The 19,362-nt window shown below is 48.7% G+C and overlaps 1 protein-coding gene across 7 annotated transcripts in view; it reads right to left on the bottom strand.

Moving 5' to 3' along the window:
- CBFA2T3 (CBFA2/RUNX1 partner transcriptional co-repressor 3) overlaps positions 1 to 19,362 on the bottom strand; it is a 66,908-nt gene that overhangs the window by 18,903 nt on the left and 28,643 nt on the right. For 4 of the 7 annotated variants that reach the window (XM_028739987.2, XM_028739990.2, XM_028739988.2 and 1 more), the window contains exons 2-3: positions 9,634 to 9,780; positions 3,574 to 3,651 (exon numbers count right to left, since the gene is read on the bottom strand). In XM_028739987.2, the coding sequence (XP_028595820.1) occupies positions 3,574 to 3,651; positions 9,634 to 9,754 (199 nt within the window). In that variant the 5' untranslated portion in view covers positions 9,755 to 9,780. Of the gene's footprint in view, positions 1 to 1,050; positions 1,320 to 3,573; positions 3,652 to 9,633; positions 9,781 to 19,362 lie in introns of those variants that run through there. The other 3 variants (XM_028739991.2, XM_028739992.2, XM_028739993.2) reach the window with 2 other exon arrangements.

Raw genomic sequence — 19,362 nt, 5'->3', positions numbered from 1 at the left:
GGGAACGCACAGGGTTAAATCCTGCTCAGAACTGTCAGGCTGCAGAAAGATGTCCCAAAGGCAGATTATTGACCACTGTCTGGTCCTCTGCAATGTTACTAAAGTGAATGGGGACTTGTGCAGGAGACATTTTCTGGTGGATTGGGACCCGGCTGCCTAACACAAGAGAAGCAACAGTGCTTTAAGAGTCAAGGCAGAAACTGTAATATCCTGATGCTGAGATTCTAAAAAGCAAACACACCCCATTTACTTGGGAGCAAGCCCCATTCTTGGGACGATGTGCTTCCAAGAAAAAGAGTGTTTTTCCAAAGAAGCATGTCCCTCCAGCTAAGTGTGGATAGGATTGTGCCATAAATATCCTAGAATCATATTCCAAGGCTAATTGTCTTCCTGACGAGCCCTACTGCTTCCAAGACCTTTCCACACAAGATGCTACACTCCCCCCCAACGCCCAGCTGACCTCCCCACCCTGAAGCAGTAAACAAGAGCTGAAAAGCCGGCCTACAACAACAAATCTTACTGCGCTGAACAGAGGCAACATATTCCCAGACTGCAAAAACTGCCTTCCAGCCCTGTGCTTTTACACGTGTTCTTAGGCCAGAGACTAATGACAGATTTTGAAGCAGTATGAAAGAGATGTTGTGGTTCTCTCTCTCTCTCTCTCTCTCTCTCTCTCTCTCTCTCTCTCTCTCTCTCAACTTTTGATCCTCTCAAGTCAAACAGGTGTTGCAGGTTTTAAAAAAAACACCACAGGAGCTCCCCTGCAAAGCCTGTTTATCAGAGGTCAGAACCTAACTTGTTTGCCCACCCCCTTGCAAGCAGCCATCCCTCCTCCCCAAGGACCCTCAGAAAATGTAGAAGCGCCTGTCTCTCCGCAGTCAGGGCTGAGAAAGAGCAGGCAACAATGTGCCCCAGGCAGACACTGTCCCCTGCCTTGGAGGGAGAGCCTCAAATCCCAGCATCCTTCTTGGGAACAAAAAGAGATCCTGAGCAGTCCTCGGAAGGTGCCAAGTTTGTCTTGCCTAGTTTCAGTCGTCACTAATCACTAACCTTTCCCGCTGTGGCACTGACACCTCCTTGGGAAGCCGCAGCCGTCGGGGCTTTTGCCGTGTGTTCCTGGGCTCCTGCTCAGTCTCCGGCAGGGCGAGAACCGCCGCTTGCTAAAGAGGTGCCGAAAATAACCGCTCGGCCACAACTGCTTTTATTCGAGTGACAGGTGTGTTACTAAGTTAAACTCTGCATATGTCTCTGACGCTTTAGGGATGGGGGCTGCGTTTGTGGGTCCTCCTCGGCGGAGAGCTGCATTTGTGGGTCCTCAACTAAAAGAGGGAAAGGATATTTGGAAAAAGTGGGGCACGTCAGCCATCAAGCTGCCGAACTGCCCTAATTGCACTGGGGAAATAATGGAAGGTGTCCTTAGGCTGCACCTGTGCTCAAGCTGCTCTGAGGTCGAAGAGGGCCTGTGTGCTGTTGCCTCTTTGCAGAAGTGAAGGCATATGTGTCAGCTTGCAAGTTTGGCAGGCAGTTGGGGAAGGGAGGCAGGGTTCAGGCGCTTCTCTCCTATGAAACTTTTTTTATTCACAAATTATGCAAATTTAAAAATGCAAAGTTCATTTAATACTTTTGTATCCTTTGTTCAGGTCGTGGCTCTCCAGTGTAGCTCCCAAAATATATTTGCATAGACAAGATTATATGCATAGATGCAAATTTAGGACTGTACCAATGGGAATGCAATAAATCTCACCACAGCAGGGGAAACTGGCCAATGAAGTTTCCTTCCTTCCTTAGTGCTCTATTACACACACACGCGCGCGCGCGCACCCACCCACCCACCCACCCACACCCCTTCTGTATTATTTTCACAGAGATCACCAGCAGTGCTACAGACCCAGCTATTATTTTGCAATAGTATGCACGGGAAGTAGAATGGAACACCTTGATGACTGTTGGAATTGAAGTCACAGAATGGACCGTGTGCTACAGCCACCACTCTGTGTACGTAAGAAAAACTTGTACCTGGACACTGTTCTTTTGAAGGGTTAATTTGAACCAAGACCTATTATCCCCAGTCCATATTATATACAGTGGTACCTCTGGTTATGAACTTAATTTGTTCTGCAGGTCCATTCTTAACCTGAAACCGTTCTTAACCTGAGGTACCACTTTAGCTAATGGGGCCTCCCGCTGCCGCTGCACCGCCATCGCACGATTTCTGTTCTCATCCTGAGGTAAAGTTCTTAACCCGAGGTACTACTTCCGGGTTAGCGGAGTCTTTAACCCAAAGTGTTTGTAACCCAAGGTACCACTGTATTGCCCATGCAGTGGTTAGTCCCCTTGACACCAAATGACTGAGCTGGTGTGATGACAGCACAGAAAGTTTGCAAACATTCTGACTGGCCCAGGGAAGCAAAGCTATCAGAATGCTTGCAGTCCAATTTACCTGAGGGAAAGGTACATTGACATTTTGACTGGGATTAAAATTCCACACAGGTCTTAGGGGCAGGCACATCTTTGTGGGGTGGGATAAGAAGTGGGAAAAGATCCTAGACTGATGGAAAGATTAGGGGCAGAGGGCCCAGAGGCAAAGTACTTGAAGAATGTGGAGCAAAGTAGGCAACTGACTTTCTGAGTGGAATATTACTGAAGTAAATAGAGAATAAGAGAAAGGAGCTGAATTTTATTTATTGATTTGGACTAACTAGTCCATTCTGTGGTTGAAGGCCTCTAGCAGGCAGTAACAATAGCACAAGCAGGTGCCTCAGAGCATGATAAAAGTTTCCTCACTTTCTTCACTGACCAGCCACTATACCTGAAGCATTGGGAGGTGGTGCCTCCAAGACAAAAGGTGCAGCTTTCTTGGTGTCTGTCTTTACAAAGCTTCTTTACAAATGATTTGCCATTGTTCATTTGAAGATGCCAACTGACTAAATGTATGCAAATTTAAAATGGCCTACCCCCTAACACTGAGGCACCCAAAGGACCTTACAAAGAGGTAGGAAGAAGAAGAACATTTCCTGTGATGCTGGCCAAATGGGAACCCTCTGAGAGTGAAATGGGGGGTTTGCCAACCTATGGGGCAGCACCCTATAGACAACACTGCCTGCACCAACTCCAGTAAAAGTGCATTTGCTCCCCTCCTGTATTTACCTAGGGGAGAGGTGAGCAACCTCAGATCTGGGGGACAAATGTGGCCCTCCAGACCTCTGTGTCTGGCTCTTGGGACTTTCCCCCCAGGCTGCACCCTCCCTAGCCACACCCTCTCTGGTCTTGCTTCAAACCCTTATTGAGCTCCCCCCCCCCCGGCTGGAATGTGTCCTTGAACTTTGATCAGGCCTCCTGCTTGCCCAGATAGCAGATCATGTGAGTATGTGTTGAAATTTGCCTACTGTACAAAGGTAAAATCAACATGCATTGCTCCACCCACTTTCATCCACCACAGGCATGCGGCCCCTGGGAGGTTCCCCTGAAGAGAATGTGGCCCTCGGGTTTCCCCCCGCCCCTGCTCTAGGGGAAGCAAAGCTGAGCTACAGCTTCTGCGGTCTCTTGCTGACGGGCACGTTTCATCTTACTTACAGAGACACACCATGGACCATTTCAAGCAACCATGAAAACGGCCGCGGGGCAGAAACATCGGCGGCCCAGCTTCACGATCTGCAAGCAAAATAAAACATACGCTATCAGGAGAGACCAGAGGTGGCAGGGCGCTTCCTTCTTGAAGTCCCTGATCAGGGCTGGGGCAGGAGCTAGGCAGGGCCTTAAGCTTATCCATCTTGGCTGGGAGATTTCCTTCCAGCGTGTGAGTTTAGTTGCAGGGGCAAAACTCTTAACCAATACTGTCCCTTCTGCCTGAGGGTGTCCTGGAAAGATATGGGTTGGTCATGCAATGCCCAAACAAAGACTAAGGTTGTGCCAAGAGGCTTGCGCTAAACCAGCTTCATAAACTGCAATGCAGATTGAAGGAAGCCACTCCCAGCTTCCTAGATTGCCAAATTAGTGTGGCTTACCTGCCCGTATTACAGACCCTCCCTATTTTCCTGGGACAGTCCCAAATTCAAAGAAGCTGTCCTGGTTTCTGATTTGATCCCAGAATGTCCTGCTTTTCCTTAGGATGTACCTATTTTCATTGGAGAAATGTTGGGTGGTATGATATTATCTCAACTGAAGGAGCCGGGGGCTGACAACTCACTGTCTTGATGACATTTGAGACTCACAAATGGTTGCTCTTTGGCCTGCTGATTAGGGGTGTTGCTGCCAGATACTCAAAAGGATTGGGGGCCCAAATTTGCACAGGTGCCTAGAGTGCCTGTGGGCAGGTGGAGAGGGTGGGTGGCATCTCCTTTAGGCCTCTGTATCTGGCCTGAAGAACTCTCCCCAGACTACACACCTCACTGACATTGCTTCGCACCCTGGGAATATATATTTTTCCAGCTAGAATGTGTCCTTGAACTCTGATAATGCTTTTTGCTCATCCGAATGGAGGCTAGAGAGGGATGCACAAGTAGAAAATTGGTGCTAATATTTGTTGCTCCACCCACTTTTGCCTCTGGCCCCGCCCACCACTGGCATACAGCCCTTGAGGTTGTCAGGAAAGGAATGAGTCCTTCAGACTGAGATAGGTTCCCACCCTTGATCTATAGCTATGCATGCCATAAAGCCAGCTCCATGCTGAAATGGGACCTGTTCTAGAAAGGACAACCATGTGGATGTGTTTGTTGGTTTTCTAGATAAGAAATCTGCCTGGCAACAACCCACTTTCCAGGTTAATGGACTTTGTGCTGAAGCCTGGTGAACAGCTCTCCAACAGCTGTATTGTTTTGCTTTGTTTTTATTAATTAAGTGCATGTATCGGTCGCTTTGTAGAAGAGTTTCAAAGCGATTTAGCCAGATAAAATACAACAAATAGAAGCAATTTAAAACCAGAAAAGATTTATAACAACGAACAGTGCAAAATGCATACGGTGCTGATCACAAGATAGTGACGTGATCGTCAGTATTAACAAACACTTGGAAAGTATAGAATAGCCTTTCCTGATCTGGTATGCTCTAGCTGTTTGGGACTACAGCTCCCATCAGCCTCAGCCAGCAAAGCTGGGGTTGATGGGAGATGTGGTCTAAAACAGCAGAAGGGTACCAGGTTGGCGGATACTGTATAGATTCAAAAACATACAACAGAAATTAAGAGAAGGAAGGGGCGTGGGAATGTAGAGCACCTCTGATTTCCACCAATGTGGCAAAGAAAATCTACAGAGGGTGCGTGGTGTCCTCCCCACCCCCACCCCTCGCTTCCTCATGCAACAAGCCTGGCTCACTATGACATAAGAACAAAGGAGAAGGACTGGCTTGATCAGAAAGGGTCAGATGGATTAAGGGAACTTGGGCTACAGAACTGACAAGCATGTCCGGTTCAGAACCAATTCAAGATGTAAGAACGTAAGAAGAGCCTGCTGGATCAGGCCCACTAGTGGCCCATCTGGTCCAGCGTCCTGTTCTCACTGTGTCTAGTCAGATGTTGCCGGGAAGCCTCCAAGCCGGTCCTGAGCACAGCAGCCCTCTCCCCTGCTGCAGTTTCCAGCAGAAGGGGAGGTAGGACATCATTAGTAACCATTGCAACTTGCTTGTTGACATCAGAGCTGGAATAACAGGTCCGAGGTTCCCATGCCCTATGGTGTAATGGTAACTCTGTAAACAAGCCTTCCTTTATGTAACTGAAACAACCATATATGGCTCCCCTTTTTGTCCCTGCCTCTCCTTCCTTCAAATTCACCGGTGTCAAATTTCTTCACTGTATGCTCCTTGGGCAGGGACCTGCCTCCTTGTACACTGATTTCTCCATCCCTGGCTTACAAAATATCTTTAGTGAGCTTATAAGGGCTGGAAAGATAACTCTGGCATCTAGCTTTCCTTGGGAAGATTCCCATAATAAAAAGGATCTGGGGAGAGAGGAACCAAGCAGTTCATAGACTCCAAGTCCTCCTTTGCACATCCATGTGCTCTCAGCAGCCACCATCTGGCTGGGAAATCCGCCCCTGGCGTCTTGCTCCTTGGCTGTGGGATCCTGAGATGGGCCAAGTCTCTGCCATAGCTCTCGGGTGGCAAACCATCAGGCTAGGTGGTTATTAAAGCCGCCCAGTTTAGGCTGAACATCTTAGCAGAGCTCTTAGTAAGGGCACAACACCAGCTGTTTGCTAATATCCACTCGAATTAAGTGCAAAAGTCACAGCTTCCAATCCTTCTCTCTTCCCTAACCTCTAAGCGCTTTAAATGCATACACAGCATCACTGTGGGGTGGTGGCGGGACGGGGACTGGGGGGGGGGGAGGAAAGGCTAGTCCTCCCAGGGTCAGCTATTGCAAGAAGGGTTGTTGTTTTTGAGAGGGGGGAGGGGAGAGCAGCAGCAGACCCTTTTCAGAAAACACAGCAGACTGGCTCAAAAGCGCCTTTGCATCTGCTACTGAGAGCGATTAAAAGCAAACCCCATCAGATCACAGACGAGCAGAATCCGATTTCTAATTAGAGAACATCTGGCTCCAAAAAAAAAAAAAAAAGGCTGGAGCTGACTTGGAACTGCCACTCGGAATCAGGGAGGCAGGGGACACAGAGAGAGAGACTATCCCCCCGCCCCGCAAGGTGCAATACAAAAAAAGGCATTTCTTTTCAGAAGGGAGGAGACTTTGCAGCTCAATGTGGAAGGTGAGGGGGGTGGGCATGTGTTGCTCTTTCTGATTGTGAGCAAGAAGAAGTTAATTTTGACCCGGGCTGCATGGCTTCCTTGCAGCTGAAGGGCAAAGGAATCTGGGGGAGCAGGCTATTATAGTCACAACTATTTCAGGGCTTTCGGCATCAGTGTGCTGCGCCTGCGGATATAGCCGCCCATCTGCCATTGGATCTTTTATCTGTGGATGGAGGAAAGGCTCCCATCTGTGAAGGGAGTGGGGGGCGCAGACTCCCTTCCTGCTGCTTAGGCTGCACTTGTGGCACTCCGAGCGTTTCGGTGCATTATGCACTGGCGGGCAACTGGACGGGGTGATTCTCTGCCTTGCAAATTGGGGTGACCCTCAGGCAAGAGAAATGCATTTTTGCTGCCCGAGGCAAAGGAGAAGATGTTGTCTCTCACACACACAAACACACACACACCTGCACATACACAGGCTGCCTGGACTGGCTACTGAATCCTCCTTCAGCCCTGGCAATTTGAAGGCAGCAAACTAGCTTATGGGGTGAGACAGCTGTGGAATCACAAGAGGTGAGCCCCCTCAGGTGCCCCAAGCTCTCCTGTTGCCAGAGAACTGAGGAGAACTGAGAAGCAAGGAGACATGGTTGTGACTTCCGGGTTCTGGCGAGATCTAGCAGAACTCCCCCAGAATCTTGCAAGAACCCAGAAGCCGCAGTTGAATGACACTGGTAAGGAAGGATTTAGCAAGCGCAGTGGGGGGGGGGGGATAGAGGGCAGCAGTGTGGGTGGCACTTTCTTGTTTCACCTCAGGAGCCGTGTTCGAAACTCCCATTGTTCTAGGTGCATTTTGCGACAGGGAATTTCATTAGTGCAACCAGTTTCTGAGCTTTGGGCGCAGTACTGTGCCTAAGATATCAGATTAAAACAGCAGAGTGGAAGGAAAGGAGGAGCTTTTTCTGCCCCCCCCTCCAGCTACTCTCTGAAGACTAGAGAAGAGACCCTCTTAAGAATATTAGGGGGGTGGGCAAGGAAAGACTGGACGTTGAACATAATATTTTAGCTGCAGTTCATTCATTTTCAGCTTTGTATTCTTGTTATAAAAAAGTACACCTAGTCGTTCCGTTATTGCGCCCATAACCTAGGTTTAAGGTACCATTTAGCTCCTAGCTTTCATATCTTGGTTTCTAACACTGCTCAGGAGGCAAACCAGAATGGGTCATTCCTGGGTGCAGGTTAGGTGACACAGTTCTGTCCTCTTATCAGAAGGAAATGGCCTCGGAGGCTGCTACTGCTGCCTCACCAGCACCTGCTGCCTGAGTGAGTTACCCTGCCTAATGGTAGGGCAGGCCTTTGATGAGCGGTGGAAATCCCATAGGGGGGTTTAGCATGGCTACAGCTAAGCCATGCAATGCTCAACTTTACTGCTCTGCAGCCTTGTTTAAACAGGGTTTGGAATCTAGTTTCAACACCAGGGCTCTGGTGAAACAATCTTCCCTCTGAGCATGTGCAAAGTAGTTTGCTCTGCTTGCAGAATATCCACACAGTGAAACATAGAAAGCTGCCTTATATTGAATCAGACCATTGGTATGTTGAGCTGAGCATTGTCTACACTGACAGGGAGGGCCCCTGCAGGGTGTCAGGCAGGGACTCGTTCCCAGTCCTACCTGGAGATGATAGTGGAGATTGCACCTGGGACCTTCAACATGCAAAGCAGATGCTCTCCCACTGAGATCTGCACTACCTTACATTGGAGCTCAGAGGTCTGGATTCTAGCAAGACCTGGGCCCCTGGCACCCATCCTTTTTGAAAATAATCCTGAGTGCTGCTGTTGCCTTTGCTGTCTGCTTGGGGTTCAACTGCCCTCTCCCTTTTTGCTTCCTTATGCACCTTCTGGCTGCGAATCGCAGCATCGCTCATGAACAGCAGGAGCGGAGACGGCTGGCATCCGCATCAACGGGGAAGGGGGAGGGCTGCTTTCCTGGCACTCCAAATGTGGTGCCATCTGGCACTGCCATTCGCTTGAAAGGCGATGCATCAAGAGGCGAGAAGTGGCGAGGGTGGAGGTGGACAGCATCCAAGCCCACCCACCCGCCCCGGCATCCGAAGCAGCTCCGGGTCCTGATGACAACCGGAACCTCCACGCCAGAGGAAAAGAGCTTGGGGATCAAGCGGGGAAATGGGTCTGGCTAGATTCCGTTTCTGCAAAGTCCTCTAAAGTGCAAAGTCCTCTGCTTGGGTCGGGGTTTTTGTTTTTTTGTTTTGCCTCTCGAAAAGGCTAATGAACAGCCACAGCTCACAGTTCCTGCTGTACAGGTCATTGCAGAGTGGGAATAGCATGTGTGCGGGAGGGAGCGTATGTAAGTGTTTCAGTCTGCTTCAGTTCTGGAAGCAAACAGGCCACAAGGATAGAGCGCAGGCAGATAAGTCAGTGATGGGGAAGCTCAAGCCTCGCTTAGCAGAATTGTGCGACTGCTGCTTCCAGGTTCCACCAAGACCTTGCAAGAGCCCCATAATGTTGCGTGGAGGGCTTTGGAGACCCTGGTAAGTGAGGGGCTCTGCCTTATATACTGTGGTCTCAGGATGATTGTGCAAGACCTCTGAAGGCCTCTAACAGGGCTCTTGCGGGATCTCACTAGAAGCTGGAAGCCACTGCTTCTCCTTGCTTCTCTGGCTGGGGTGCATACCTGCCAAGGCGCCCCTTGGAGTCTGCCCTCTGGTTCTTGTGTGGATAAAATGAGGAAGAGAACTATGTACATCACCTTGAGCAACTTGGAGGAACGACAGGGTGTAAACATAATAATAATAATAATAATAATAATAATAATAATAATAATAATAATAATTGTACACCACATCAGGAGAGACCTTTGATTCCCCACCTCCACCCCCTGGCCACCGTTTCTGTTTCCTTTGCCATTTTTGATGCCCATCACTGGGCATGGTGTTGACTTGACTACTCACTAGGGTTTGGTGTGAAGGTGGGGTGTCGCGTTGCTCCCTGCGTGACGGCTGGTGACGGCGGTGGCATGTTGGGGGGCGTGGATCGGGACTGCGTCTTCACGTCGGCCGGTGAGTCAGGCATTGTTGCTGCCTTGATCTCCGTACTACCTGCAGAACAGAGAGAGGGAGGGGAGGGGAGGAGGTACAAGTGAGGAGAGTCAGAGGCAAAGATACTGGCCAGGAAACAAGAAAGGGAATATTTAGGATGGAAGCCCCCAGGGAAGACATGATTCATGCTGATGCCCACTTCAGCCACATCAGGGATGGGGAAGTATTTTCAGTCTGAGGACCACATTCCCCCCTGAGCAGCAAGCAAACATGCTCCTAGACAAACAGCTCAGCAGCCATGGGAAATTTCCCAGTGCCAGCTGAGAAATAAAAATGCTAACTGTGGGGGGGGGGGGGTATGTGCAATGCAGTATCCCTGATGAGGGCACGTCTGGCTGGCTCATTGGCAGGCACCCTGAACAGGAGCACACTGCAATGTTTTGTTGCGGATCCCATGTAGCAACATCAAAAGCAATGTATATAATGTATACATAGAGCCCTTCTCAAGTAGACCAAAGCCTCATCTAGTCCAGCATCCTACATTCCACTGTGGCCAACCAGGTGATTCTCTCCTGAGAAGCTCACACAAGGAAGCCCCAAAGGCAATGGCCATCCCTTGGCGATAGCCCCTGCCCCAATTCGGTGTCATGCAGCCTCTGAACCACTCAGAGGTTCCAAAAAGCCATCCTGTTTTTGTGGGGTGATGAATGTGACTTGTGGAAGTGTTATCAGGATGGGAGGGACGAGGTGGGCTGGGAGACGAGAGGTAAATGGCAGAGGAGCAGCCAGCCCACAAGAGCAGCTGCCGGGCCGTAAGGAAAGGCACCTGCCTCTGACTTTGGAGGCCGCCAAGTTCATTTCTCTCTCTCCTAAAGTAAAGAGGATGCAGTTGAGTTTGATGGCTCAGCGCAAGTGCGAGGGCAGCTGTGGCACTCCGTCACTGAGCCTCGCGCCGGCAGGGCCCTGCCAAGACCCAGATGAGGACCAAAGAAGGAAAGCCTCCCCTTCGCCGCCCTGGCTTGGGGTCAGCCAGCATCTCCTCGAGGTGACACTGCCTCCATGAGACCAGCAGAGAGCTTCTCTGCAGACAGTTGCACGGCTGATAAAAACTCTAATCTGTGGCGCATTCCAAATGCATTGCAACTGTTGCACGATTAATTGAACACACACACACACAATGTGCACAGTCCAGGCTAAATAAAGCTGTGATCTTAGCCAAAGGAAGATATCACTGGGGTGCGCAGAGGAGGCAACCTAAGCTGGAGCTGAACATAAGTGATCATACATGATCTGTTATGGATACAGGTGGCATGGAAACCCTTCACATGAGGGAGAAGTCTGGCTTCAGTGGGCATTCATGAAGGCTTGACTCCATGCAAGGTATAGCCTGGGAACACAGAACCAAGCCCAGACCACTGGTCTATCTAGCTCAGTATTGTCTACACTGACTGGTAGAGACTCTCTAAGGTTTCAGGCTGGGATATTCCTGGTCCTACGTGGAGATGCTGGGGATGGGGCCTCGGACTTTCTGTAGATAATCTGCAGTTGAGCTCTCAGTGTACCCAGCTGTCCTCCCTCATCATCATTCCAGGGTTCCTGAACACAACCTCCCCATCTTGCAACATTTGGTTTTTAAAATTTAAAATATTGGGTTGTATGCAATGTTAGTCCTATGCAGAGTAGACCCCATTTCCAAGTAATGGCCTATCAGTGGTCCATTCATTTCAGTGGGTCTACTTTGAGTAAAACTCAGTTGGCTACACCCCTTTATGTTTAAACAATTTTATTCATCTCTCTCTCTCTCTCTCTCTCTCTCTCTCTCTCTCTCTCTCTCTCATCTATCTATCTATCTATCTATCTATCTATCTATCTATCTATCTATCATCTATCTATCTATCTATCTATCTATATCATCATCTATCTATCTATCATCTATCTATCTATCTATCTATCTATCTATCTATCATCTATCTATCTACCTAAGTTTCAATTATGGGACGCTGTGGGTTAAACTACAGAGCCTAGAACTTGCTGATCAGAAGGTCGGCGGTTCGAATCCCCGCGACGGGGTGAGCTCCCGTTGTTTGGTCCCTGCTCCTGCCAACCTAGCAGTTCGAAAGCACGTCAAAGTGCAAATAGATAAATAGGTACTGCTCCGGCGGGAAGGTAAACGGCGTTTCCGTGCGCTGCTCTGGTTCGCCAGAAGCGGCTTAGTCATGCTGGCCACATGACCCAGAAGCTATACGCCGGCTCCCTTGGCCAATAAAGCGAGATGAGCACTGCAACCCCAGAGTCGGTCACGACTGGACCAAATGGTCAGGAGTCCCTTTACCTTTACCTTTACCTTTAAGTTTCAATTGTATAGTTGTACAAATCACCCTGGGGTTGCTTTGATGAAGAGTGGTTTAGAAACTGTATCAATGAATGAATGAATGAATGAATGAATGAATGATTAACATAAACATGGGATCTATCTCTGAGGCACCCACAAAATTTTATTTTTTATATTTCATAATTATGGCTGTTACAGTTTCTCCTCCCACAATGATGTGGCAATGAGGGGAAAATTAAGGGGTGGAAGAATTTGAGCATCTCAGTTTCCCCCCGTTTTCCATTTTTCAAATTCTAAGTTTTCCACATTAGTTTGCCATTAAAAAAAATTTACCATGAAAATTCATTAGTATATTGATGGGAATTTCTCCTAATATACCTGTTTTCATATGCAATTTTGCCTAATATACACATTTTTGCCAAGTGATCTTCCCTAAAACAATGCATTTCTATTTTCATTGGTATTTACATTTTCATGGACACTTTACCCGAGTATATGCATTTTTGTGCACCATACTTCAACTGGAGAACCGCACTGCAAAATTTAGAGAAGTGTGGCTTTTGAAGGATTGCTATATTTCAGTTTGCATATTTTTTCACATAGTGCAAATTAAGCAGGTTCGCCTTGAAATGCAAAATGAATCAAATTTCTCTCCCACACGTAGGGAAACCCTAGCAACTGATCATCATCTCAACTTGAGAGCCCCTATAGAATGCTGGACTAGGGCCTGGGAGAGACCAGGGTTCAAACCCCCACTCATCTGTGAAACCCACCAGGTGACCTTGGGCCAGTCACTAGCCTACCTGACAGGGTTGTCAAGGGGAGGAATTGAGGAGGGGGGAAACCATGCGGGACACCTTGAGCGTCTTGGAGGAAAACGCTGGGATATCAATGCAACAGGTAAATAACTAACAGCTCCCTTCAATGCTTGCTGTTTTAAAAATTCACCATCCACTTGCCCAGCCAGTTAGAAAGAGCCCCTCTTGCCAGCCACCCTTGGATTGCCTCCCTCTCGCTCCTCCTGCTCATTGATGAGCTCTGTGTTCCTTTGCCAATAAGCAATGCCAAGGCCGGAAGGAGCCAAGAGTCATCCTTTACTTGTCAATGATAGTGATGATGAATAAATTGCCCTGATCTCGACTCTGCAAGGGTGGGAAGAGGGGGTGGGGGACTCCGTCCTGGGTATATCCCTGAACCAATAACTTGCCTTGCACAAAGCCCTTCCCAAAATGCCAAGCTGCTGTCCACAATTCCAGGAGGTGCAAGCAGCTTTCGCAGGCAGGGGCCACCCCATCTGCAAGAAACCCCCATGCCGGGCCTTCAGTGTGGGTCATTTTCCATATTTGCTGAAAGCTCTCTCCCCCCCCCCCGCCCCGCATCCAAAGAGTTACACGTTGTGGAAAGAACTCTGGAAAGGAGCCAGGGAGAGAACCACCTCAGCCCCAGCAGGGCCGCCTTCCTTCTCAACGCCATTCCCAGCATGCAGCTGAGTTCGGGCCAACAAACACGAGCTTTGCCGGCTATAAATCAGCTCCGAAGGCAGCTCCGGCTGAGGCCAAGGAGACGGAGAGGAGACTCCCCAGCCTTGCTTGGAGTCCCTTTGGCTCCGAAGCCTTTCCTGGCATTGCAAAGCAGGCCTGTCCTCTCTGCAGCGGCGGGAGGGGGTGGAGGTTACATGCCACAAAGTTGTCTTAATCTTTTCCCGCCATGGTTACGCCACACACAGGGCTTAGGGCAGATCCACACTAGACATTTTAATAATAATAATAATAATAATAATAATAATAATAATACCCCGTTCATCTGGCTGGGTTGCCCAGCCACTCTGGGCAGCTTCCAACACATATAAAAAGCATAAAGATAATCAAAACATTAAAAACACATGACTTCTCCCAAAGAATCCTGGGGACGGTATTTTACCTTCACAGAACCACAACTCCCCAAACCCATAACAAACTACAGTTCCCAGGTTCCGGGGGGGGGGGGGGGAGTCATGCACTTTAAATGTGTGTCAGGTGTGTTTTAAATTTATGGTTTGGACCTGCCCTTAAAATGTGAGCCAAGTCAACCCAGGGGCTCAGCCCCAGAACCTGTTTGCAATTCCACAGAGTTCAGCCTGCAGAGTTATGCCAAGTCACAGCGCTTCTGAGCAACATCCAAAATAGGTTCTTTTTATCACGGAAGCCTTGTAGCCCCCTGAGCACGCATACTGTGGTGTAGCCAGTGCTATTCTTGCTCAGGGTAGACCCACTGAAGTTAATGGGCATAATTAACGTAGGTTCATTGATTTCAGTGGGTCAGAGGGTTCAATTAGGTTCAATTTCAATTGCTGAGGGTCTTGACTGACCTCTTCATTATTTTCTGTCTGCTGCGGCAATTGTAATGCATTGTGCTGGACGTTGTATGTATTTTACCTGTATTTTTACACACATGCTGTGGACCACCTGGATGTCTTTCACGGACCACAGTTTGGGAACCATCAGACTTAAATAGATCTGGGTCAAGTTTGAAATAGACATGGTAGGCTGAGAACAGTATGCTTTGGTTAATAGGGACAATTGGAATGTGTGTTAGGGTCAAACAGAAAGCAGATCTTTCTGCTTGCAAAGTCCGCCTGCCTTTTTCGGTTGTTATTCTTTTTCCCTAGGCAGAATGCTGGCTGTTTATCCCCGGCTGCAATTGCTTCACAGAAGCAGCTGACAGTGGTGGAAATGTGCACCAGACATGTCTGAGCGAAACACACCCAAGGGAACCAAGCCACGAGGTAAGGAATGGCTGGTTTCACACAGGAAAGGTTTGGGGGCAGAAAGATGTTGTGCAGGGACTGTGAGACAACACAAAGGACATATATTATGGTTGCTGCAAAGTTTGGCCAGCATACAGAGAAAACAAGGCGCAACATCATGGGGCTGGGATTTAGGCACCCGTTTCTCTCTCCAATGTATGCAGACTTCTGCAAAGGGAATAGGGGGGAATGGAATTGCTTTGACCTCCCACATATATGTGCTCTGCAGGCAGCATTTCTTAGGCAAGCCAGTCCAGTGAGCAGCCCTGGATGGGGCAACCATGGCTCATCAGACATTCAAATCTGGGGAAGTGCTGGAGCTCAGTGACAGAGCGTCCTTGGAATGCAGAAGTTCAATGCCCAGCATCTCCAGGTAGGAAAGGGAATGTCTGCTGCCTGAAACGCTGGAGAGCTGCTGCCAGTCAGTGTAGGCAATCCTGAGCTAGAGGGAGCATTCTGGATCTCACCACAATGCACTTGGAAAAGTCAGTTTTCACTGTGAAAGTTTGCTTGAATACAAACCCAAAGTGCTTGAGGCCGGGAGGAGAACAAAGGGCGCATTCCCATTTAGAGCCGAGGCTCATTGCGTGAAATGCAGGAAGCTATTTGTCTATCTGAGAGGCATGGCGACAAAGGAATCTGCCTTATGGGAAGCTGCATAGGAAGACAGGAAGCTGACCACCTAGGACAATATTACCTGTGCTGGCTGACAGCAGCTTGCCAGGATTTCAGAGAGGAGTCTCTCCCAGGCTTAGAATTGTCCTACCTGGAGATGCCCTGGATTGAAGCATGTGCTTCACCCCTTCCCCTAAAATTAAAGTAGGACTCCAGCCCTCGTGATGCTGAAAAAAAGGGGCTCATTTAATGGGAACATAGGAAGCTGCCTTATACTGAGCCAGACCATTCATCCACCTGGTTCAGCACTGTTGACACCAGTCATCAGTGGCTCTTCAGGGTTTTAATCATGGTCCATTCTCATTCCATCCCAAGTGGAGATGCCAGGGACTGAACCCTGGATCTTCTGCATGTGAAGCAGCTGCAATCCTCTTATGTCAAGTCAGACCATTGGCTCATCTGGCTCAGTCATTTCAGCTCTTACTGACAGCAGCATCTCCATGGTCCAAAGCAAAAGAAGGGTTTCCCCCGGCTCTACCTGCAGATGCTGTGATTCAACCTGGGACCTTCTGCAAGCAAAGCAGGTGTTCTCCCACTGAACGGGGACCATTCCGCAAAACACAATAAATGTGCACGTTTTAAAAAATGTCTCCTGCTGAGCTATGTCCCCTTCCTGACTCTGTGCAGACCGAGATTTACTGTTGAATTTCTAACCCACCTAAGAGTGCAAGAGATGCAAACTTTTTTTTTTTGCCATGGCCTGATGATTATTGGCTTGTGGCAACACAGAAGCGGGCTTTTTCACTGGTGGCATGAGTGATGTGGAATGCTCTCCCTGTCTGCTACAATACCGGAGGTCCCATTTGTACTGTCATTCTGCTGCTCCTTAAAGACACACTTGGTTAGATAAGAATTTCCCAGCTTGGGTCTCCTGCTTTGCTTGTTGTTTTAACTGTTATGCTGTTTTGAAAGCCTTGCTTATTTTATATTTTAAATATGGATGTTTTAACGTCATTGCTTTTGTATGTATTTTAATTAATGTATTTTTAATAATTGATTTTATTCTTATTATTTTTGTGTGTGTGAACTGCCTTGGTATTTCCCCCCTCTGAAATGTAAGTTGGTATATAAATTCCTTTAATGGCAACAACTCGCAAGATGCTGAACTTTCAGCCTGGGAAACCTTCCACCTTGATCCCAGACCTTTGGGAGAGCCACTGCACTCTGCACATGCTTGCATGTCTCAGGGCTAAACACTGCCATTTAAAATATTCCAGGGCTCAGCCTTAGCACCAAGCTTTGGCAGAGTACAAAGTCCTTCTGGGGCCCAGATCCTGTTTGTTTCCAGGCTGGTCTGCTCCTATAAATGTTCCACTCCTCTCTGCTATCCCGTGCTGTTTTTGGAAGTGTTGAGGGGTGAGAAGCATCATGTGAAATACTGTGCATCGCTCTGACTGATGACAGCATTCCTGCGACTATCGATGCCTGAGAATGGAGCCTGGCATGGTGCGGGGCCGTTGACCCCCCCCCCCATGCTTCCTGCTTTATTTATAAATACTGTCCTGAGTGACAGCGCAGAGCCAAACAGCAGCTGAGAGCCTCACACAGCAGATGGGAGCCCACAGAAGCCCTGGCATGTCCAGAGTCCTGTCATCCTTGAGAGACAGCAAAGAGGTAGTGGATCTGGGACACGGCAAGAAGAGCCAATGCAGCTGGGAAATGGGATGCTGCAGTCTGCATCCAAAAGGATGCAAGATCGGAGACTGGCTTGCTTAATGGTCAGGGCCTGAACTGGAGCACAGCATGCTTTTTATAAAAGTATTTATGTACTGCCCTCTTATATAAGAACATAAGAAGAGCCCGTTGGATCAGACCTATGGCTTATGTAGTCCAGCATCCTGTTCTCACAGTGGCCAACCAGATGCCTTGGTGGGAAACCCCCAAGCAGGACCCAAGCACAAGAGCACCCTCCCCTTCTGTGGTTTCCAGCAACTACTATTCAGAAGCATTGCTGCCTCCAGCTATGGAGGCAGAGGACAGCCATCATGGCCAATAGCCATTGATAGCCCTCTCTGCCATGAATATGTCCAATCCTCTTTTAAAACCCACCTAGGTTAGTGGCCACGGGATGTGGGTGGTGCTGTGGGTTAAACCACAGAGCCTAGGACTTGCCGATCAGAAGGTCAATGGTTTGAATCCCCGCAACGGGGTTGCTCAGTCCCTGCTCCTGCCAACCTAGCAGTTTGAAAGCACATCAAAGTGCAAGTAGATAAGTTCTGTGCACTACTCTGGTTCGCGGCTTAGTCATGCTGGCCACATGACCCGGAAGCTGTACGCCGGCTCCCTCAGCCAATAAAGCGAGATGAGCGCCGCAACCCCAGAGTCGGCCACGACTAGACCTAATGGTCAGGGGCCCTTTTACCTTTAGGTTAGTGGCCATCACTGCGTCCCATGGGTGTAGCCAAGAGCGGGCGGGCGGTGGGAGGGGGCATCAAGTAAAACAATAGAAATACTTAACTAACTGACCAATCACATTGGTCCTGCCCCCCCCAAGTCCTGGCTATGCCCATGGTGCCTCCCATGGAAGTGAGTTCCATAGTTTGAACTATGTGCTGATGTAAAGATGTACTTTCTCTTCTCTATCCTTACAAAAGATCAGAGTGCTGCCCAATAGCATAAGATTAAATGTCGAGCAATTGTTCAAATGACTCAAGAAAATTGTAAACAACTGCACAAGCTTGCCAGCATAAAAAGGTGCTCAGCAGATGTCTCACAGTTAAAAGCAGGGGTGCCTACCGATTCGCCACAGCATGGGATCACCGGTTGAGGCCACTTGGGCCTCTGTGATATGGGGAACAGCTAATAGCATTCTTCCAAATGATCTCATTCAGGGGTCAGCAAACTTTTTCAGCAGGGGGCCAGTCCATTGTCCCTCAGACCTTGTGGGGGGCCAGAGTATATTTTGAAAAAAACAATAATGAACGAATTCCTATGCCCCACAAATAACCCAGAGATGCATTTTAAATAAAAGCACACATTCTACACATGTAAAAACACCAGGCAGGCCCCACAAATAACCCAGAGATGCATTTTAAATAAAAGGACACATTCTACTCATATAAAAACATGCAGATTCCCAGACCATCCGTGGGCCGGATTTAGAAGGCAATTGGGCCGGATCCGGCCCCCGGGTCTTACTTTGCCTACGCATGATCTCATTGATCGGGCTGGAATGTAAGGGCTCAGGTGATCTGTGTGACACCTGCCCGGTCTGCTATGCAGGGTTGTTGTGCAACTTCAGAGTCCCGGCTGCTAGCCCTTCCTAGAGTTCTTTTTCTATTTCGCTTTGATGGGGGGGGCAACCCTTCAAACAGAGGACTGTCCTCTGCAAAGTAGGGCACACTGGCACCTCCCTCTCCCACCCTCATCTCCTCTGCTGGGGATGCAGAGGGTCACCTTTCAAGTTCTGATCTCCTCCATTCCACGCATTCCAGAGATGCCTCCCTATCAAGAAGCCACTTTGAGCAATTAGCTTCCATATAGAGATAAAAGCTGCCCTTCCTGGACCATTAAGGAATATTAACATTCTTTTGTCTGATCCCAGACTCTGATCAGGCAGTTGCAAACCACAATGGAAAGGCTGATTCACAATATTAATGTAGCAACCTGCAACACTTCTTATATTTATATCTTGCCTTTTGTCCAAGGAGATCCAGACAGTATACATGCTTCTCTCCTTCTCATCCAACCACAGTTTGACCCCCTACAACAACCCTGTGAGGTAGGTTAGGCTGAAGCAGAGAAAGAGAGTAAGGGGCCTGCATCACCCAGGGAGATCCATGGCTGAGTGGGGATTTGAACTTGGTCTCCCCAGTTTTATTCTAACCACTAAGTGACACTGTCCTCCTGT

The sequence above is a fragment of the Podarcis muralis genome, chromosome 7 (genome assembly GCF_964188315.1).
Source record: "Podarcis muralis chromosome 7, rPodMur119.hap1.1, whole genome shotgun sequence".
NCBI lineage: Eukaryota > Metazoa > Chordata > Lepidosauria > Squamata > Lacertidae > Podarcis > Podarcis muralis.
The sequence above is the reverse complement of the archived record's forward strand: the minus strand, read 5'-3'. Positions and strand labels throughout refer to the sequence as shown.